The sequence below is a fragment of the Leptodactylus fuscus genome, chromosome 1, assembly GCF_031893055.1.
Source record: "Leptodactylus fuscus isolate aLepFus1 chromosome 1, aLepFus1.hap2, whole genome shotgun sequence".
NCBI lineage: Eukaryota > Metazoa > Chordata > Amphibia > Anura > Leptodactylidae > Leptodactylus > Leptodactylus fuscus.
In genome coordinates this window covers 58,175,907-58,199,173 of record NC_134265.1, presented here as the reverse complement: position 1 = coordinate 58,199,173, position 23,267 = coordinate 58,175,907, and the positions used below count along the sequence as shown (strand labels likewise).

Sequence of the window (23,267 nt, the reverse complement as noted above, 5' to 3'; positions counted from 1 at the left end):
CCACAGACTCTCCGGATTCAGTAGAACTGACCGCTTCATAGAAGCTGACCAGATTAGTCTGTCTGGACTGATGTCATATAACCCCATGCTGATATTGTCTTATGAGGTTATTATCATTGCGATCCTGTTCAGGTAGGATTCATCTGAATGATATCATTTACTGTATATACTCGAGTATAAGCCGACCCGAATATAAGCCGAGGTCCCTAATTTTACCACAAAAAACTGGGAAAACTTATTGACTCAAGTATAAACCTTGGGGGGAAGGGGGGGGGGTTGCTGGGTGCTGGGGAAGGGGAGGGGGTGTTTTGGTTGTCTGTCTGCCCCTTCCCTGAGCTTGAGGACTGAGTTTTTTTTCCCCCACTTGGAATTCAGTCTGGCTGAATATAGGGTATCTGCAGTGCTCCTATTAACCCCTTCCTGACAAAACAGGAGCACTGCAGATCCCCTATATTCTGTAGACCGGGCACTTTCAGACACAGGATACCTAATGTGTATGTGTCTCAAAGTCATTTTCTACTTTTATATGTATTCTAGGGAAAGGAGGGATTTACAACTTTTATTTACTTTATTTATTTATTTTTTTTAAAGCTTGTTTTTTTCCCCCACTATTGTATGGGAGATTCTATACATTACTATTGTGGCTGGTCATAGACTCCCCCCCCCCCCCAAAAAAAAAAAAAAAAGAAAGAAAAAGGCTGCCAGGTCTCTGCTGTATTATACAGCAGACCCGCTGCTAATACCCGCAATCAGTGTCTGCTCTGTTCGCAGGCATTAAAGCCCCCGATTCCTCGATCATAGCTAATCGAGGTGCCATTTTGACAGTGGTCCCATTCCTATGACTGCCAGGAACCTATTGAAGCAACTTGTCATACAAATACTGATATTTTGCCATGCATTATTATGCAATTTGAATAAAAAGTGATCAAAACAATAGACATTCCCCAAAATGTTATGACTAAAAAGTACATCAGGTCCTGCAAAAAAGCCATCCTATGCATCCCTGTACACGGAAATATAAAAAAGTTACGGATGGCAGAGTATGGCAACTTGAAAAAAAAATTACAATACTTTTTTGCAAAGTTTTAAATTTCTGTTAAAGGGATTAAAATGTAAATAAAATGTATACTAAAAATGTGGAGTCATACCAAAACATAGAATACAGTTCCCGTGTTTTTTATTTTCTTGCAGAGCCTGTAGGAAAGATGCACAAATGCACTTTTTCTCCAATTCCACCCCACAGAATAATAAAAGGTACCCAGTACTAACATTGCCTTGTTTTGCCCCTTCCACTTTCTCTCTTCTCCTATGCCCATTCTATTCCTATTCTTATTATTCTTCCCTTTCCTCCGGGTTGTTGACTATTAGTTTCTTGTATGTGCATTTAGTACCTATTATGTTTGCATTTTCTCTGTTGCTTTCCTGTTTTGTACAGGATGCAATGTATGTGCTTTCTTTTTCTACCATTATAAAGAACAATTTGTCCTGTAAACATTAAGCCCTCATATGGCTCTGTGAACAGAAAAATTGAAAAAAGTTGTGAGGTTTGGAAGGCCGGGAGTCAAAAACAAAAATCAAAAAAATGTCACTGGCAGAAAGGGGTTAAGATTTGTGTTTATTAATTGAAAAAAAATGCAAAATAAAAAAAAATCTAGAGAATTGTATGCACTGACACCTCCTTCAGCCACATCAATGCAAAAATAATATGCACAGAGTTATACAATCCAGAATACTGCAAAAACAATTTGCCCGGTCCTTGAGCCCAAGATGGTTTTAAGGGATTAAATTAAACAAAAAATAACCAGTAAAAACACCTCCAGTGTCTACAATTTCTACATTGTCTATTTTCAGCTGTATTTCTTTGATTTTTTTTATTATCTATGCTAGATTAATAATTGGCTATTATGGGCGACTGCTCCGTTCTCTTTTCTACTCTTTGAGTCTGTGAGAATCTGGATCTTTTCTTAATAATTTTTCCTGAAGACAATTACAAAACTGTCGTCTGATATCAAGAAATAAATGTGCTTAAAATGCTTAAAATTCATTCCAGTTCCCGTAGCTTGTCCTCCTTACTGGGCCTTTTAATAGACATGCTGGAGAAGTTATACTGGTAGAACACAACAGACTGTGCAGGGAAGTGAATCGGGGAAATTACAAGTGTTTGCCTATGCTACCATCTGCTGTTCATGTCACTGCATCTCCATCTTGTAGCCCAAATGCCTGATGCTTCTGTAGAGTACAGGTGCTTAATACTGCACACATTCTGCAGAAACGGATTCCGAGCAAAACACACAATGGAAACTACTCCTGTAATACTACGGCCGGGAAATGAATGGCTAGCTGTTAGGCTGGGTTCAAACGGGAGTTTTTTGGACTGAATGTGGTCCAAAAAAACGGCTAGCCGCAACTGGATGCCAGTGCAGTGCATACAGTGCACCAGCATCCAGCCGCAGCACTCCACTCCGGTTTAGGCCTAAATGATTGGGCCTAGTTGGGAGGGAGTTTCGTGAGGAGGACGTCCACGGCTGAATCCTCCTGAAGAAAGGGCATCTCACTTAATTTTCCTGCGAGTGGGAACAAACTGCTCGCGGAAAAAGGAAATGACCAGCTCACATTGATTTCAATGGGAGGCGGTTTTTTGAACCGCATTCTGACGTAGATTTTGCATCAAAATCCGGCCCAAAAAGCCCATACATAGCTATCTGTGGTGAGATAATGTCTCCAATGACCAGACATAGTAAGGGTCCATTCACACGGAGTAACGTGCCACGTGATCTGGCACGTATACGGCGTGTGAGACTTTGGACGCCGTAAAAGCTCCCATTGATTTCAATGAGAGCCTGGATCGTATACACCGCGTTATTTTGCGTTACTCCGCGTGAATGGACCCTAATATCGCACACATGGTGCTTTATAGTACTTAAAGCAAGATTTTCTTCCGAAAACAGCACTACAATGGTTGTGTCTGGGATTGCAACTTATCTCCACTGACATGAAAAGGGATGAGTTGCAATAACAAAAACAACCTTCATATGGCGCAGCCATCTTTGTTTTTTTTGTTTTTATATTGTTGTTTAGACATGTTTTATCTGCAAAACGTCTAAAAAATAGTCAAACATTCTTATATTCAATATTCAAATATACGTGGATCCGTTTGGGATTCCGTTCGTGGGGTCCACTTGAAGACTCCACGAACTGAAACCTAATCCCGTTAAAAAAAAGTGGTAACCCGTGGAAACTAGATTATAGACATACACTATAATGGGGTCCGCCCGCTTTTGCTTGCAGGACTTTTCTCTCCACATTTTTTAAGAGGAATGATGGATGTGCAACGAGTGCATGTGTGAACCAAGCAATAGAAATATATATGTTTTTTATTATTTTTACAACTGGAGTCAAAAGTATTTGAGGAATCAGGACAGCATTAGGCCAGAAGACATCCCAAATGTTCATAGAGCAAAATCCAGCGACAGCTTTGAGAACACTGAGAGCTTGGCATGTATCCTCTGTGTGAACAGGAACACTGCTGTGTTTCTGCAGACCTTGTGATTCTACCATTGTCAGTGAAGATCTTTGCTTGTGTTTGCTGACGCTGCTGTAAGGCTATGTTCACACAGCGGAATTTGCATTCCATATGTGAACATTACGCGTGGCATTCTGCTCCGGATTAGGCCCAAATGAATGGCCTAATCGCGAGGGATCCTCGCGCTGTGGAATCTGGGGCAAGAACTGTCATCTCGCTTCTTTTTTCCGCTACTAGTGCAGCAACCCGGCAGAGGGGATCGAAGAGTGCGGAATACGGTGACACAGGCTGTGCCACCTGCTAGGCCTGGTGTGCTACTCTCACACTCCAAATCCTACACGAGGTTGTGCAGCAAATGGGGAATCCTGCAGTTCTTGTCTGTCCCCTGGGCACTCCCAGTTGGAGAGGAGACCTCTCGATACTGAGCTGTGTGGATATTGTTCAGGGGGGTGCCCTGATGGTGATGCAGGTACGACTCAGGAGTCCAGCGGTTGAAGGATAAACCAAATAACTTTTATTGAACAATGCCAACAGATGTTCCAGCAGCCTTGCAGGATGGTTACAGCATACAGTTCAGCGTACAAAGTCTGAATCTTAAGAGTTTAGCCACGGTAATATAGACACTGAAGTACTTGATGTACTTTTCTCCTCTTCTCCGCTCGTACCACTGCCTAACTAAGCAGATAGGCGAATGTAAGGGGCAATGGGTCCTGAGCCTCCACAGTACCTCTGCAGCTCCTAATGACACGGACAACAATGTCTCTCGGGAACTCCCAAAGTTCTCTTTGATCTCTAGCTTCTAGGATGAGTTCTCTGGCTGTCTCGCTCAGCAAGGTGACTGATGCTAGAGCTGGACTTCTGGACTTTCCTACCACTGGATTAATTGCCGAGCTTCGTAACCACTTGACTATCCGCTGAACCTCTAAACCGCCGGACTAACTCTCCTACAGCTGCTAGAGAATATAAACCCTTTCCTTAAACTTGAAAAACTATGGCCTGTGATTGGTCAAGAGGTAGTGTGTATGCATACAAACAACAACAAGATGCAAAGATAAGTGCAAATATACAAGGGAAAAAACACATGTTTAGCAATTGACATTAAACATGGAGGACAAGACAAACAAGACAACCCTGAGGTACATGTAACAAACACAAGACATATAGCAGCATTGCTCTGGGATGCTGCACTAGCTAGTGGAAAAAATAAGCAAGCGTCTTCCATTGAAGTCAAAGGGAGCCGGTTTTGGCAGTGGATTTTGAGGTGGATTCCAAGTCATAATCCTCTGCCAAAAAACTCAGTGCGAACTGACCCTAAAACTACTGCCAAACTGCAGTTCTTCTGTACATGAAACTACCTCCAGTAAAGTGTCCACTGACACTAGGTTCACATCTGCATCGTGGTGTTCGTTGTTCTGATCTATTAGAGAACCAGAACAATGGCAGGGTGGACCACTAAAACAGTGGACAGATATACCTCCTAACTTTTATGGTATTCGTCGGATGAAAAAAATTGGAGTTACAGCACTTTTTATGTCCTGCGTTTTTCGATGGACACTGCGATGGAGTCTCCAAACGGGGCCTCTGACACAGATGTGAACTTCGTCTTATACAGTAAACTTCTGAATAGATGGGTGCTCGCCCATTACATTGGCGCACTTCAAATGTGCAATCGGAACAAAGTGTGAACTTTCCCTACTATGACCCAAATTACGATTATTTAACGTTCCGAGCTCCCCCTCTTCCTATTTATAATAGACGTTTCTTCTCTCGTTAAAAATCATCAGATTAACGAATTTTCTATAAAACAAGGTTACTTTTATGGGGCTTCGTTCTTTCACAGCACACAGTGGGGCCTTTACTAGGGCTGATACAAGTGTTCTGTATGTGCATTAACAGGATAATCATTCTCATGGTAGACATCACACTTCAGCATGTGCAGCACCGCTTCATGAAGAGTGTCAAGTATTTCACAGCAGAACCAACGCCTGTAAATCCCTTATATTTCCTCTTTACATTTCCCTGGACTCGCACATTTTATTGTTCTTCTAAATAGCACAGTGGTCTTGGACGCCAAATGCACTTGTTCTCAGGAAATACTACAATCCGAAGACAAACAAAATAATTGGAAGTTTGGGTGGAATTTTTTGCAATATAATTTGGTGATTTATAGAGTATTCTTCATAAGGACAAGGCCTTTTAGATTTCTAAATCTTCCACATGCACTAACAACACAGCTGTCGAGGACAAGATAGCCATAAGGGGTCTTTTTTCATGAGAAAGTTGTAAATTTTAATGAAATTGCTTTGGGGCAAAAACAATGCATCAAGTGTCAACCACTAACACACCCTAGACCTTTATGGATGTTTTACATGAAGCCATAAGCACCAGGTGTATTACAGCAATAAGTACTGTGTGACCTCCACTGCCGCCTCTAGACGGTGCTGCGCGTTATGTCACAATGCTGAAAAACTTTTTCAGCGTCGGGTACAGCGAGCCTTGGAGGTGGCAAGGGAGGAAGGCTTGGACGGGAGCGTGGATGGGTGAGTACATTATTGGCCACTATATTTTACAATGATACAATAGGTAGTAGCCTAACATTTAACTGTGGGGGCCAAGAGAAGAGGGAGGGGATCAAATCCTGTGTTGGGGACAAGAAAAAAGAGGGCCATATACTGTGTTGGGGGCCCAAAAAATGGGTCATATACTGTTTGGAGGCCAAGAAAAAAATGGGTAATATACTGTGTGTGGTCCAAAAAAGGGTGCTATATAATGTGTGGGAGCCACAAAACAGGTGGGCCATATATTGTATGGGGCCAAAAAAGGGGCCATATTATGTATTAGGGATAGTAAAGGAGGTGTTATACTTTGTGGGCCAGTAAAGGGATGGTTATAGAATGGGGGTGTCAGTAAAGGGGATTTTTTTGGTCAATAAATAGAGGAGCCCATCGTGCAACCAAAGATGGCATTATTTATTTATTTTTTTGGGAGGGAGCTTTCTATATTTTACCTAGATAGATGTAGAAATGCTAGATTCACCCCTGAATATACGGGCTTGTTTTTGTACGATGAACTATATTTTCCTATGGCATAATTTGGGGAAACATGTGAACATACCCTAAGGCTGGAAGCTAGCCTATGAGACTCAGAATAGGTTACAGCTGAAGGTAGAACTTTAATAACTGACAATGCATTGGCACCCCGCAATCCTATTAAGACACTTAAAAACACCTGGTGTTGCAGCTGTGGCCTATAGGAGGTTACATAGCTACACTTGGTGTTATCACTACTCACAGCCTTTGCACCATGATCTCATCTGTACAGTATATTGCTACTGACATCCAATGATGATGCAGGATCCATCATTATGTTGTAATAGTATGACATTGAGTGCTACACAATACACAATACAACATCATACATAGTCTGTTGGATAATTGGGATTCTATGGATCTGTTAATCATATGGCCCGGGAGCTTTCCCAGTGCATATGGATAATAGTTTTAAAAAATGTAGTTTGAAAGTAGCGTAAGAAAAACTGTACACAATAGGCCATGCTGAGACTCAGCTGTGTACAGTGCAGCACCCTGTAGTACTTCTTTTTTTACCCATTCATTTCAATAGGTAAAAAAAGTCCCAATAATCCAACCTGTGAAAAAATAGAGCACTCTCTAGATTCCACATGGCCGACGTTCTCAGTCTTGTGAATAGGGACTTAAGAAGACAGAAAAAAACTGTTAGTCTTACTTGTTGAGTAATAGTTTCCCATGGTCCGTGCAGAAGCCGAGGTTTATAGCTGTCATGTACCCTGTCCCATATTGCATTTAGTGTTAGGGGTGTTCCATCTACAATAAACAAAAACATAACATATAACAAAAAAACAATAGTAGGGTTTATGAGACAACTACATAGGAAAACCTGGACTTGTTTATATTAAAACTACTAATGGTACTCAGTGTAAATGTGCCCATATGGTTAAATAGGACCTTTCACCACTTTTGGGCACATGCAGTGTTATATACTGCTGGAAAGCTGACAGTGCGCTGAATTCAGCGCACTGTCGGCTTTCCCGATCTGTGCCCGGTGTAAAGAGCTTACGGTGCCGGTACCGTAGCGCTTTACAGTCAGAAGGGCGTTTCTGACCATTAGCCAGGAACGTCCTTCTGCCTCGCGGCGCCAATCACGCTGTGCTGTGGAGCGGGGAGGAACGCCCCCTCCCTCTGCTCACACAGCTCGTCCATAGACGAGCATTATCAGGAGCGGGAGGGGGGAGTTCCTCCCCGCTCCACAGCACAGCGCGATTGGCGCCGCGAGGCAGAAGGACGTTCCTGGCTAATGGTCAGAAACGCCCTTCTGACCATAGAGCACTACGGTACCGGCACCGTAAGCTCTTTACACCGGGCACAGATCGGGAAAGCCGACAGTGCGCTGAATTCAGCGCACTGTCAGCTTTCCAGCAGTATATAACACTGCATGTGCCCAAAAGTGGTGAAAGGTCCTCTTTAAAACATACTGGGAAATAGAGACACACATAATACATTCATGTTAGACTTCACTGACAAACTATACAGCACTGAAGTAAACTTCATATACAGCCGATCTTGGGACTTGAAGAAGCTTATTTAGTATAGGCCCCCCTGTTCCCAAGGAATGATGCAATGTTCTGAAAAAAATTGTAGCCAAAATATTTTCTAACAAAGCAACTGTGTAAAAAGTCTTGATTAAACATATACCATTTTGTGTCCACAGCTACATGGCAGAACTATGTGTGTACAAGGGATCAGAGGACAGACAAAGCCTGTGTATACTGACTGCACACTTATTCTCTTCCTTAATCACTTCAGGATTGGACCAATTTGTGGTTCAGGACCAGACACATTTTCGGGTTTTTTGTATGTGCGGTTTTGAGGACTGTAACATTTTTATCATTTGCATTATTCAACTAATTTCTGCTTCTTTTGTCGGTGACACATAGGGCTTTATCTTTATGTTGTTTTTATTTTTACATGTTTTTTCTTTTTTTATATCCAGGAAAATATGAAAATTTTTTATATGTTTTTTGTTTAATAGCACATAGTGTTACTAAAAAACTTTTTAAGGCTAGGGCCCCATGGGCTGTAAACTCTGCGCCGCGGGAAAAAAAATTGCGATGTTTTACAGTAACTGCAAAGTGGATGGGTTTCTTGTGAATCGCATGCCCACTTTTGTGGTAAAAACTGCAGCACACACACGCCATGATTTCCAAAACGGGCCCAGTTTTGGAAATCGCAGCATCTCAATTATATCTATAGAAACGCCAGCAGCTTCCCCATAGATATAATTGTAACAGAAAGTTCCTGGTGGAAAACTCTGCAAACTTTTTTTTAAAGCGCTGCGGGAAGAACCGCATCTTAAAAGACCCTTGGGGATATCTGATCACTGTTTTTCTTGGTGGGGGAGGCTGATTTCCCCTGTATCTGGAGATGATAAAATTAGCCCCAGTTGCAGGAGGAATACAGCCTACTGCTCATAACTACAGAACTGATATGTGTCCCAGCAACTTTAACAGACTCTGTTACCAGCAGATCATGTGACTACAGGGTCAGAGGGGTGCCACATCATGGCGGCTCCCATAGCCCTTTATACAGTGCTCTTTGAATGTTGTGTACACAGTGAATGGGAAGGCAGGGACAGTAATAGATTGTCCCTGCCTTCTCTAGGGAAGCTCCCATTTCTGCAGCTGCATGATCTTGTGCAGCTGCTTAAAACTGCAACGACATACTGGTACAAGCGTCCATGAATTGAAAAAATCCAGCATCTATTCCTTTATATAAAACGTAACTTTTATTATGAAAAAGTTTTCCAGAGCATAAGCCGCTCCATAAAATCAAATACAAGTATGCATGATGGCAGAGATGAAATGACGTCTGACTGACGCGTTTCGGGGCGTTATTGTAGCCCCTTAATCATAGCCTTAATCAGTAGATATACTGGTACATCCTTACTGAACAAGAGTGCTACTTCTTGACATATATAGTCTATGGTGGTTAAAGGGAAAAAAAGGCAAAAAAAGATCTGTTAGTGCTATTAATGGATTAATAAGTACACTTAAATACTTTTAGCAGTGTTTTGAGTGATTTCTAGCTTTCTCTGGGAACTCCTGGTATCCTCTGCATTTGTTTACATGGGTAGCTTCTTGCTCTCTTAGGGCCCCTTCATACGGAATATATGCTCGCTGATTCTGAACGTGTAACACGTTCCGAATCAGCGGCGTTAAAACAGATCCCATTGCTTTCTATGGGAGCCGGCATACGTGTGCTCCCTATAGAAATGAATGGGCTGTGATACACGCATATCGTATTGAAAGCAATAGGGAAAAAAGCAGCCCATTCATTTGTATGGGGAGTGCATGTATGCTGACTCCCATAGAAAGCAATGGGATCTGTTTTAACGCCACTGATTCGGAACGTGTTACACCTTCAGAATCAGCAAGCGTATACTCTGTGTGAAGGAGCCCTTATCCTACAACTACCATGATGCATTGCTCTTCACTTAGATCCCCTTCTCACTCCCTCCTTCCCTTCCTCTCTCACACCTTCTACTTGTTTCCCTAGCTAGCTCATGGACTATTAGCCCCACCTAACTAACAAACTCAGCCTGTTATGTCAGTCCAGGTAGCTGCAACGGGGCTAAGGAATAGCAGTAGGAAATCTCGCCCTGCAATACTCCCACTAGCTATCCCGGTCCCTGCCTCACGGGTGTGGGTCGGCTGTTCTCAGGCTAAGCCTGACCCCGACGGCTCCTCTCTCACTGATACCGTAGGCCTAGAGGGAAGTGGGAGAAGGAATGCCCTATAAGATCTCTAGGGACTGGAGACTAAAAGGGGGTCACCGCTAACGAACAAGTGAAGCTGCTACTGACAGGGACTGACAAGGGTGTGCGCTGACTAACAACACAAGCAGCACACAGGAAATATGTGGGAAAGGATTCCCCCAAACCAATATGGGAAGGAACTTTACACTAGGAAACAAACACAGGGAAACTGAGTAGAAATCAAAGGATAAGGCAATTCACTCACACAGTCAATTATACACAGAGGGAGGATTGGTGAACACAGAAGGGAAAACACACACACCAACTTGTTCACCCAAAACCTCCCAAAAACCAACCACGGAACTTCCTCTATCCCAGATAACCACCTACTCCTCCTGCTAAGGCCTAGCTCTGCAAAAGCGACACTCAGCACAGAACCATGGGAGGCATGGGTTTAAATACAGAGTAGAGACCACTCCTCCCAGGTGCAAATGGGAGGACAGACTAATCAACCAGGAAATAAAGCTGCCTACCAGCAGTGCGCGCGTGCAAGTCAGAAGGTGTGCACCAATACTCACGACAGGACAACCCCGCAGCGCCAGGATGCCACCCCAGACACTGCGCAGCCAAAAACTCCCCAGGTAAGAAAAATAGAAAGTAATGAACCTAAATACTCCTAACACAGCCCACCCCATTATACTTACCTGTCTTCCTGTCCTGGAGATCACTTTCTTCTGTGCACTCCGGATTTATTGCGCAATTGTGGGAGGCCGAAGCCTACTCAATAGAGCTGGAGTACCAGCATACCGGCTCTATTGCGCAGGTAACAGCAGAAGTGAAGGAAGTGATGTTTCATTCCCAGAAGATTATGACATGTAGACAGGTAAGTATGATGGGGTGTGCGGGTAGAAGGGGAGTGGGTTAGTATTGATGACTTTCCATTTCTGTTTTACATGACCGCCCTGGCGATCTGGGCAAATATCTATTTTTTTTTTATAAAGTAAGTTAGAAGTTAGCTGAGGGGAGGGGGTTTAGTTTAGTAGTAAGACAATGGAGACAAATTGACATAAATATGTATATCTCTAACTATAGAGAAAGGCATGTAGCTAAAGGCTCATGGACGTAGTGACAGGAGTTCAACTTGGGCCTTCTGTCCTTGTTATCACACCCCAATCCTCAACTTTCTCCCAATGCGCACCTGTCTATCCCTGCTCAACAACAAGACAGTGAGTGTGGTAGAAGCTCGGCCCAGAAGAGTGCATAGAATTTTGCAAGGCTATTTATACCCTCTGCATTACCAGTGTGACAGCTTTTGTGGGAGTGTTTCTTTACAGCAACGCTAGACATGGCCATGATGCAGTCAGGATATGGATAAAAAACTTGTCGCCAAGTCAACTGCTACTGACTTCTATTAGATCTTAAACAATTGATTGCTTATTGGGAGTCTGTCAGCAGTAGATAGGTTATAAACGTAATCCTAGTCCCTATACAATAAAGGAGCTTTCAGCTGAACGCGCTATGAACTAGACAGCAATATCTCTTAGCAGCATGCCTAGGGCATGGGAACCTGGAACAGCATTATTATACATGTAACTCCTCTGAGCTCCTCAATCTCATTTAGTTTAGGAACAGGAAGCTATTCCGTATTAGGGCTGAACGAACGTCTTACTTATATATACTATTGTCTGGATTTCTGGCATGGCCAAGAAACTAAGTGAAGAGTTGCAAAAGGCCACAAGCCTATATAATCACAATGCCATATTATATGAATGAGTATGTGGGTCGACAACTATAGGATTCTACTAGAGTTGCTTTCAGTGTAAAGTGAGGTCTGGACCCCCGGTATAGGGACAAGTTGCAGCTGTGACCAATATAGCTAAGCCCCTTGGTTACAAACAGAATATTTGTAAGCAACACTATTTGCAAACATGCTTCTTTATTTTTTTAAAAAAAACTGCATTGAAGCAGTCAAAAATTTTCAAGTTTAACTTGGAGGTAAATAAAATTTTATTTCTGTTTCCCATTGTTATTAGGTTGGAAAATATTGTATTGCTGCAGAGAGAAACTAATATTTTTTGCATCAGCAGATACTCATTAAACAGGACCCCTTCAGCTCTCCTGAATGTTTTAGTAAAGACTTACATACTGCATATTACAACAGAAGAAAAAGAAATAACCCTCTGTGTTGTGCCCATCCTATTATTTGTCCTAGGAATTTATGAAAAAATTAAGAAATGAGTGTTACCAGTTGAGGACATTTCCCTACACTCACACAATTCATACAATATAATACAACTACTGCCAGGTATTCCATGAACCATTGGAGGCTTTTACTATTGTATGGGTATTTTCACATGCAACACATCAGTTGCAAATATTTCTTGCATGATAATCTGTATGGAGATGTTTTAGTGGCAAGTGCATGGATTTCTCCAAGCTCCTTTTAAATGAAAGGAACAGTCGCAGAAATTTTTATAGAAATATGTTGTATTATAATACATATAGGGTTTGATTACATACATACATACCATACATATAGTGTTTATTCATACAGCATGTATACATAGGGCTAAATCCAAAACACATTCCTGCCCTCTTATTAGCTGTAAAACACCATATAACAGTGTACAGGGAAAACATCCACTCACATCATTGCATATTTTAGACAGTGAGACAAAACTAGAAAACTCCGGCAGTGACTCATGCAAACAGGGGAGGAATATACAAATACCATGCAAACCGTGACCTTGCTAGATGAAACCCATAGCGCCGCTGTAACAGTAACAGCATTAACCTGTATACTGCTGCGGCTCATTGCATTATGTATATTGTGGAGCATATTGTGTTCTATGGAAAGCCTTCATTCTGAGTCTATGACAATTTGTATTTGCGTTTCTATGTTATCAAATAACTGATTTGATTCAGACCCAATTAGACAAGCACCTGTAATAACAAGACGCTGGAAGGAGCTCGCAGCAAATGTTCCGTTTCACTGAAACTTGGTGTATTCTTTGGCCTCCAGATGTCTATAATTAAATATATGTGTAAACATTAATGTTCTGCAGCTTCCACTGGGAGTCTCACATGCCACACTGGCAAGGTGTAAGCTGGAGAGAAGCAAAGTTGCTCAGCTGTATGAAGCAGGCGGCAAGCAGGCACGAAGGAACATTTGTTGCAGTGCACAGTAAGGGGAGCTGTTGGCACACCGGAGAGACTCAGGCGCTTCTTCGCCTCATCTATACAATTCAGGCCTAGATACAAGCAGTCATGTTTCAACACCTCCGACTCCCAGATGCTGACAAGCTAAACAAGTTGTTTTGTCTCTGGGAGCTTTTCGGTGGTGATTAACTGCTTACAGTGAATACTAATTAAATGAAGGACTCCCAGGTTCATGGAATTTGTGTTTTCGGGGGTTTTTACCATTTTTATTATTTATTCGGTGTTTTCAGAAACGTCTAAATAATACAGAAGCTTCTTTAAATTTTGTTGCTACTGCACCCAAATTAGTGTTTAGTCTACAGATTCTGGTGGTCAATTCTTCAGGTCCTTCTTTGAATATTCAATTTTAGGTTCCGGAATAATTTTACTGATTTTTCCAGCTTGTTTTTGTTGCGGAAGGCCACAAAGAAATGAAATAACAGATATTAGGAATGTATCTTCTAGTAGATTCAGACAGGAACAGGTGCGGTACAAGTAAAACTGAGAAAATACTACAACCATATGTTAGATCATTTATGAAGGCGTCGGATGATACACGAACAAGGCAAATGAGGACTCGTGATAAGCTTGGATGTAATTTGCCTATTTTTGCATCTTCAGTGTCTGTCTTCCAGGGAGCTTATAGATACATGATTCTAGATAGGAAAGTCTGTGCAGGATAGGAAATACTAATTCTCATGGATTTATCTAGCTTAGGAAGGACAAAGCGTTTCTTGCCGTATAGAAGCTAGTGTACCTTCATTATGGCAGCTGTAAGGATGCGCTGCATTTTCTAATACAAAGACATAATGAAATTAGGGGCAGAATACAATCCCCTGCACACACATAAGAAACGGATGTATTTCGTGTGCACAGGGTAACACCATAAATCACCATAAATCATCAAATTACTTTCGGAGCATTATGTAATGTCCTACCATCAGGGTCTGACACAATAATGGACCTCAACAGTCCAGTAGAAGAAAACCCAAACTCAAAGATCTATTTCTTATTGGTGGATTAAACCTTGAGGATAGGTTTTGTGTTCTTCTTTCTCTATATACCGTATATACTTGAGTATAAGCTGAGTTTTTCAGTTTTTGTGCTGAAAAAGCCCCCCTCGGCTTATACTCCAGTTAAGCAAAAAAAAAAATTTTTTTTTTTTTTTTTTTTGGGGGGGGGGGTAATATGACTAGCTGCAATAGTAATGTATAGAATCTCCCATAAAATAGTGAAAAAAGGAAGCTTTAAAAAATATAATAAAAAAATAAGATAAATAAAAGTTCTAAATTACTCTTTTCCCTAGAATACATATAAAATTAAAAAATGACTCTGAAACACATACACATTAGGTATCCCTGTGTATGAAAGTGCCCGGTCTACTGAATATAGGGGATCTGCAGTGCTCCTGTTCCAAGGGTGAACCATGGCTTTCTGCCGCCTGAAGCAGACGTCAGAAAGCCGCCCCCCCCCCAGGAGGGGGCGGGGCTGCGCACAAGGGGGCGGGGCTGAGCAGAGGGGGCTAGGTCGAGCGGAGCGAGCGTCTTTAGCAGGCAGAGAGCAGGCACAGAGAGGACCTGCTCTCTGCCTGAGAATGAGGGGCGGCCGTTGGAGCAGCGCTGCTCCGGCGGCCTCCCCAATCCACCGCTCAGTGACGGTGACCCTAAGCCAGTCCAGGACAGCTTGTCCTGGACTGGCTTAGGTCAGCAAAAATGCCGCCCTACCTGTGGCCCTGGCATAGCGCCGCCTGAAGCGGTCGCTTCAGGTCGCCTCATGGGAGGTGCGGCGCTGTCCTGTTCCATCGGGAAGGGGTTAATAGGAGCACTGCAGATCCCCTATATTCAGCCAGGCTGAATTCCAAGTGGGAGAAAAAAAACAGTCCTCAAGCTCAGGGAAGGGGCAGACAACCAAAACACCCCCTCCCCTTTCCCAGCACCCAGCAACTACTGCACCCAAAAAATCCAACCATTTTAATTTTTGAAGTTTTCCAGTAGCTGCTGCATTTCCCCCCCTCGGCTTATACTCGAGTCAATAAGTTTTCCCAATTTTTGTGGTAAAATTAGGGGCCTCGGCTTATATTCGGGTTGGCTTATACTCGAGTATATATAGTAATAATAAAACTAAAAACAAAGAAATATTTCTTTAACCATATAGAAACTCCAACATGGTGAGCTAAACTAAGGCAGGGGATATATATAGTCTTTATGTAAGCTTTATGAACCAGGATTGGATCCATACTGAAGGAAAATCTGAGACTACTATTCTCATTGTGCTTTTAAGGTTAAGGCCCCACGATGCAGAAACACAGCTTTCTTTGTTGCAGATTTTGTTGTTAGGAGTATTTAGGTTCTTTACTTTCTATTTTTCTTACCTGGGGAGTTTTTGGCTGCGCAGTGTCTGGGGTGGCATCCTGACGCTGCGGGGTTGTCCTGTCGTGAGTATTGGTGCACACCTACTGACTTGCACGTGCGCACTGATGGTAGGCAGCTTTATCTCCTGGTTGATTAGTCTGTCCTCCCATTTGCACCTGGGAGGAGTGGTCTCTACTCTGTATTTAAACCCATGCCTCCCATGGTTCTGTGCTGAGTGTCGCTTTTGCAGAGCTAGGCCTTAGCAGGAGGAGTAGGTGGTTATCTTGGATAGAGGAAGTTCCGTGGTTGGTTTTTGGGAGGTTTGGGTGAACGAGTTGGTTTGTGTGTTTTCCCTTCTGTGTTCACCAATCCTCCCTCTGTGTATAATTGACTGTGTGAGTGAATTGCCTTATCCTTTGATTTCTACTCAGTTTCCCTGTGTTTGTTTCCTAGTGTAAGGTTCCTTCCCATATTGGTTTGGGGGAATCCTTTCCCACATGTTTCCTGTGTGCTGCTTGTGTTGTTAGTCAGCGCACACCCTTGTCAGTCCCTGTCAGTAGCAGCTTCACTTGTTCATTAGGGGTGACCCCCTTTAGTCTCCAGTCCCTAGAGATCTTATAGGGCATTCCTTCTCCCACTTCCCTCTAGGCCTACGGTATCAGTGAGAGAGGAGCTGTCGGGGTCAGGCTTAGCCTGAGTACAGCCGACCCACACCCGTGAGGCAGGGACCGGGATAGCTAGTGGGAGTAGTGCAGGGCGAGATTCCCTACTGCTATCCCTTAGCCCCGTTGCAGCTACCTGGACTGACATAACAGTACACTCAGCCGGTAAAAAAAAAAAAAAAAAAAAAAAAAGGTTCGTTTGCATTATGACGGACCTGAAACAGTTGTACCAGGCGGTGCAGCAGATTTCCACTGAGATGGAGGGGATCAAGCTACGAATGGATGCCATCCAAGCTTCTGGCGTATCTCAAGTACAGCAGTTGGCTCAACACACAGCCTCTCAGGTGGAGGGCATACAGAGGCAGGTGAGTAGCGCCCCTGTGGGTCGGCCTCTGGAGCCAAAAGTCAGCTTACCTGAACCCTTCCGAGGTAAGAGGTCAGATTTTTTCCGATTTCAAAAGGACTGTCTTTTGTATTTCCGGCTACGGCCGTTTTCCTCCGGTTCTGAGGTACAGAGAGTTGGGATTATTATTACTTTATTGAGAGATGATCCCCTCATCTGGGCACATTCGTTACCAGCCGACTCAGCTTGCTTACTAACAGTAGAGGCGTTTTTCTCCACAATGGGGTTACTGTATGACGACCCAGACAGGGTACGCACGGCTGAGTATAACCTACGACGTGTGGTGCAAGGGGATCACGCTATAGAGAAATATTGCACAGAGTTTCGTAGGTGGGCAGCAGAAGTACACTGGAATGACCCCGCTCTACTTAGTCAGTTTGAGACAGGGCTCTCAGAACAGGTTAAAGACCATCTAGTTTCTCACCCTGTTCCGGGAGATCTAGATGAGGCCATGCAGCTGGCAATTAGAGTTGGACGGCGCCTCCGGGAGCGTGGAGACAAGAGTCCTGGGGGGCTTAGCCCTCCTCAATTCTCTGTTTTTAGAGAGGACCCGGGGGACCAACCCATGCAGATTGGGGCCACTGTGCGAAGTGCTAGACCCAAGAGTGAAGGGTCCCGCACAGTACGCTGTTTTGTGTGTGGAGGGATGGGACATGTAGCAAGGGTATGCCCCTCCAGAGAATGGTTCGCCAAGGAGAGTAATAACCCCAGGTCTATTGAGGGTAAAGGGAGAAAACCTACTAAGGAGGGAGGTGTGCATATTTCCTGTACTCAGACTGCCGGGTTGACCCTTGAAGGATGGGTAAATGGGCAGAAGTGCCGGATTTTGGTTGATTGTGGTTCGGCAGTCAACCTTATTGACTCAGAGTTTTGTGAGCAATTAAGGGTGAGTCCTTTGGTCTTGGAGTCTCAGATACCGGTGTGGGCTATTGATAAGACCCCTCTACAGCAAGCTGTCATCTCCAAACAGGTGGAGGGTTTGGAGTTTATTGTGGGTGGCCACAGGGAAGAGATTGACTTGTTCTTGTTGTCTAAGTTACCAGCACAAGTAGTTTTGGGGTGGCCCTGGCTGAAGCAGCATAACCCTATTATCAACTGGGAGACCGAGTCAGTAGTTTCTTGGGGGCAGGGGTGTAATGGTCGATGTCTGCCCATATCCGTTATGTCTTTGTCTATAGACAATTTGCCTCAAGAAATATGTGAGTTCAGGGAGGTCTTTGAGGAAAGGGCAGCCAAGACATTACCACCACATCGCACCTATGATTGCTCGATTAAATTTATACCAAATGCAGTGTTACCCAAGACAAGGTTGTACAATCTCACTATTCCGGAGAGGGAGACGCTCAAAGAGTATATTGAGGGGAGTCTAGACGTGGGGCATATTCGCCCATCTAAGTCCCCAGTAGCAGTGGGGTTTTTCTTTGTAAAGAAGAAAGATGGAGGGTTGCGCCCTTGTTTGGATTTTAGGGAGATTAACAAAATCACGGTGCGGAATCCCTATCCCATTCCGTTGATCTCGGATCTATTCAGCCAGATTACGGGAGCCCGCTGGTTTAGTAAAATAGATTTACGTGGGGCGTATAACTTGCTGAGAATCAAGAAGGGGGATGAGTGGAAAACAGCGTTTAACACACCCCTAGGACACTTTGAGAATCTTGTGATGCCTTTCGGTCTAACCAATGCGCCTGCGTTTTTTCAGAATTTTATTAATGATGTACTAAGTGCCGTCATAGGGAGGGGGGTTGTGGTCTATCTGGACGATATACTCATTTACACCCCGGATTTGGAGACTCATTGGGAGAGAGTGAGAGATGTTTTAGATCTCCTGAGGGTTAACCAATTAAGTGCTAAGCTGGAGAAATGTGTGTTCGCGGTCAATAAATTATGTTTCCTTGGCTATATCCTATCGGACAAGGGGTTCGAGATGGACCCTGAGAAGGTCAGGGCAGTCTTGGAGTGGCCGCGACCCGAGAACCTAAAGGCGGTCCAACGGTTCTTGGGGTTCTCCAACTATTATCGCCAGTTTATCAAGGGATTTTCTGAGGTTGTGAAACCTATCTCGGACTTGACTAAGAAGGGGGCTGACTGTGCTAAGTGGTCGCCAGAGGTGCTAGCTGCGTTTGAAGAACTGAAGAAGCGATTCTCGTCCGCTCCCATTTTGAGACAGCCGGATGAGAGGTTGGCCTTCCGAGTGGAGGTGGATGCCTCCTCGGTGGGGGTGGGAGCAGTACTTTCTCAGGAGTTCGAGGAGGGTACGCATCCCTGTGCCTTCTTTTCTAAGAAATTCTCTGCCTCTGAACGGAATTATGACATCGGAGATAGGGAACTACTAGCAATAAAACTAGCGTTCGAACATTGGCGTCATTTCCTGGAGGGGGCCAGAAGGCCAGTCCAGGTATTTACTGACCACAAGAATTTGATTTATCTTGGGTCGGCGAAGAGATTAAATGCACGGCAGGCCAGATGGGCTCTATTTTTTGCGCGGTTCCATTTTAACGTGACTTATGTGCCGGGTTCAAAGAATGTTAAGGCTGATGCTTTATCCCGGTATATGTCGACTGAGGAGGAACGAGAGATGCCTGCCACTATCCTTGGGGATGGAGTGGTGGTAGCAGTATTGGGCGCGAAATTGGAGAAGCCCTTGATCGAAGCGCAACACACTGCACCTTCCAAGATACCTAGAAACAAGCTTTTTGTCCCAACTACTCTCCGACAAAGTCTCCTGAGGGAGTGTCATGAGTCGGTTCTTGCTGGTCACCCGGGGGTTTCAGAGACCATGAGATTGGTGTCTAGGAATTTTTGGTGGCCAGGGTGGAGTAGGGATGTCTTGCAGTTTGTTCAAAATTGTTCGGTCTGTGCAAGAGCCAAGGCGTCGCATACCCGTCCCCACGGTCTTCTACATCCATTGGAACCTCCTAAGGCACCTTGGACTCATCTGTCTATGGATTTCATCACGGGCCTTCCGGTGTCTAAGGGTTTCACGGTCATTTGGGTAGTCGTTGACCGCTTCACGAAAATGTGCCATTTGATCCCGTTTTCCAGGCTGCCATGTGCCAAGACACTATCAGAAGCGTTTATTAAAGAAATTGTAAGGTTGCATGGTCTTCCTGAGGAGATCGTTTCGGACAGGGGACCGCAATTTGTGTCTAAATTCTGGCGGGCTTTTTGCAGCAGGTTGGGAGTTACACTGTCGTTTTCCTCCGGGTTTCACCCAGAGTCTAACGGACAAACAGAGAGGAAGAATCAGGATGTGGAACAGTTTTTGAGGTGTTTTGTTCGAGAGAACCAGAATAATTGGGCTGCCTTTCTCCCCCTGGCAGAATTTTCCCTAAACAACCATGATTCCAATGCCACAGGTACCACACCTTTTTTTTGCTCCGGTGGTAGACATCCTGTATTCGGAGTATTTTCTTCCATTTCTTCCCCAGTTCCGGAGGAGGAGCAATTTTCTAAAAAGCTGCAAGGGGTATGGTCCCGTATCCGAGAGAATCTGGTGCGGGCGTCGCACCAGGCTAAGGTCCAGGCGGATCGGAAGAGAGGAGAGTTGCAGTTCTTCCCTGGTGAGATGGTTTGGTTGTCCACCAAGAATATCAGGTTGAAGGTTCCTAGCAAGAAGCTGGGTCCCAGGTTTGTGGGTCCTTTTAAGATCATCAAGATGGTAAATGAAGTGGCGGCGCAGCTGCAACTACCTAAAAGGTGGAAGATAAACCGGGTCTTCCATGTCTCCTTGTTAAAGAAGGCCAAGAAGGGAACGTCTCCAGTTAAGGTTCCACCAGTTTCTGAGTCCGGGGAGTATGAGATATCCCGAGTTCTGGATAGCAAATATGTTCGGGGGAAGCTACGGTATCTGGTGGCATGGAAGGGATACGGTCCTGAGGATAATTCTTGGGTCCTGGAGTCGGATATGTCAGCCCCCAGACTCGTGGAGAAATTCCACAAGGAGTTCCCGAAGAAGGATGCTCCTAGAGAATCCGGAGTCTTCTCCTTGAGGGGAGGATCCTGTTAGGAGTATTTAGGTTCTTTACTTTCTATTTTTCTTACCTGGGGAGTTTTTGGCTGCGCAGTGTCTGGGGTGGCATCCTGGCGCTGCGGGGTTGTCCTGTCGTGGGTATTGGTGCACACCTTCTGACTTGCACGCGCGCACTGCTGGTAGGCAGCTTTATTTCCTGGTTGATTAGTCTGTCCTCCCATTTTCACCTGGGAGGAGTGGTCTCTACTCTGTATTTAAACCCATGCCTCCCATGGTTCTGTGCTGAGTGTCGCTTTTACAGAGCTAGGCCTTAGCAGGAGGAGTAGGTGGTGTTCTGGGATAGAGGAAGTTCCGTGGTTGGTTTTTTGGGAGGTTTGGGTTAACGAGTTGGTTTGTGTGTTTTCCCTTCTGTGTTCACCAATCCTCCCTCTGTGTATAATTGACTGTGTGAGTGAATTGCCTTATCCTTTGATTTCTACTCAGTTTCCCTGTGTTTGTTTCCTAGTGTAAGGTTCCTTCCCATATTGGTTTGGGGGAATCCTTTCCCACATTTTTCCTGTGTGCTGCTTGTGTTGTTAGTCAGCGCACACCCTTGTCAGTCCCTGTCAGTAGCAGCTTCACTTGTTCGTTAGGGGTGACCCCCTTTAGTCTCCAGTCCCTAGAGGTCTTATAGGGCATTCCTTCTCCCACTTCCCTCTAGGCCTACGGAATCAGTGAGAGAGGAGCTGTCGGGGTCAGGCTTAGCCTGAGTACAGCCGACCCACACCCGTGAGGCAGGGACCGGGATAGCTAGTGGGAGTAGTGCAGGGCGTTCTAAAAACTTCTCACCAGTATGTATTCCTACATTACCGCGGCTGCTGGTGGCAATTCCTCCCCCTTCACCCAGGTCCATGCTGTACACTGCTGTCTATAGTTATGCCATGGTATATACCCCTCACTTCCAAACAAACATGTGGATAGAATACGATCACAAAAACGGACTGGTTTTTGTCCCAGACGTCAATGGAGAGCAAACCATCTACATGTGGTTATTCTACACCAAGAGTCCATACTCTCTGGCACCTGAGCTGAGATTGGCATTTCAGACATATTTTCTTGGCACAGGGCTCTTATATTTAAAACGCTGCTGCTCCAGGTAACCCCTCTCTCTCGTATGTAGACAGAATTGGAGGCGAAGAAGCAATAAGGGAAAAAACATGATACATGGCGTCCTAGTGTCCCGGCGGTGAGCTAACCTAGTCAGACGGCAATAATTACCTGTTTAATACGTTTTTGTAACATGGAGCAGATGCAAAAGTAACGTATTATATGAACATACTGAACATACTAAAGTAGGCGTTTGTTCAGTTCAACATGGGTGGCTAGATTTGTATAGGGGTATACAATAAAAAAAAAAAGTGGTATGCTCTGCACCCACAAAAGGTGGCTTATTGAAGATCACTCTAAGTATTATCCTCAGTCAAAAATCCTATTTACCAGCGAAGAATCATCTTTGCACTAAAAAGGTCATGGACGAGGATTGCATTGAAATGGAAGTTTAAACAACCAGTTCATTGGTTACAGTGTGAATTATACAATTTTCATGTAGGGGGTCAACTTCCTTACGGATATTGCATGGCACACTGACTGCTTCATCTTTAAAGGGGTTGTCCCATCTCAAGGATCCTATCTATAGTTTATGTGAATTTAAGACTTTTCCTAAATACATTGCTTCATCAAAACTGCTTTGTTTGTTTGTTTATTCACTTCATTGTTTACACTGCTTTTCCATAACCACGGACCTGGGGATGATCTTATCTCTTTGCCCAGGACAAGTGATCCCTGCTCTCAGGAGAAGCTGAGTGCTCAGGACTCAGAACAGCTTGTATTTCTGAGCTGTTTATCTCCCAGATATCAGTCTGCTGATTAAATTTTGCTGATAAGGGCTGAGACAGGGAGTATGTTACCTCTTTATGTAACACAGACCTAAAACAGAGTTTATTGTAAGCTGTCTCTTGTTCCTGTAGCACGTAAATTTGGGATTCTCATCACCTATCAAATCCAGCTCTGCTACATCAGGTTCATATTGTGTATCTTGTAGTGATACTGTGCTAATTTATTTACACCCATCCCTCATTACTGACTGCAAACATGTACTGATATGAAGAGAGATAGCAGAGCTGGCTTTGTCTGGGAGACAGCAAGTGAAACCCTGCCCACCAATGTACTGAGAAAACCAAGAAGTGAACAGAGCATATAGCAAGCAGGTTGGTGAACAAGCCTGTTGGGAACACCCCTTCAACTTTTTTTTAAAATTTCGGCACACCGTACATAAAAAGTTGCTGATCCCTACTCTACACTATAAGACCCCTTAAATATTTATCATATCATT

The 23,267-nt window shown here is 44.1% G+C and overlaps 1 protein-coding gene across 3 annotated transcripts in view; it reads right to left on the bottom strand.

Annotated features, from left to right (window-relative positions):
- The window catches only part of ATG10 (autophagy related 10), a 104,460-nt gene that overhangs the window by 14,879 nt on the left and 66,314 nt on the right, over positions 1-23,267 (bottom strand). For all 3 annotated transcript variants that reach the window (XM_075271350.1, XM_075271361.1, XM_075271342.1), the window contains exon 5: positions 7,268-7,365. In XM_075271350.1, coding sequence (XP_075127451.1) covers positions 7,268-7,365 — 98 coding nt within the window. The remainder of the gene's footprint in view (positions 1-7,267; positions 7,366-23,267) is intronic.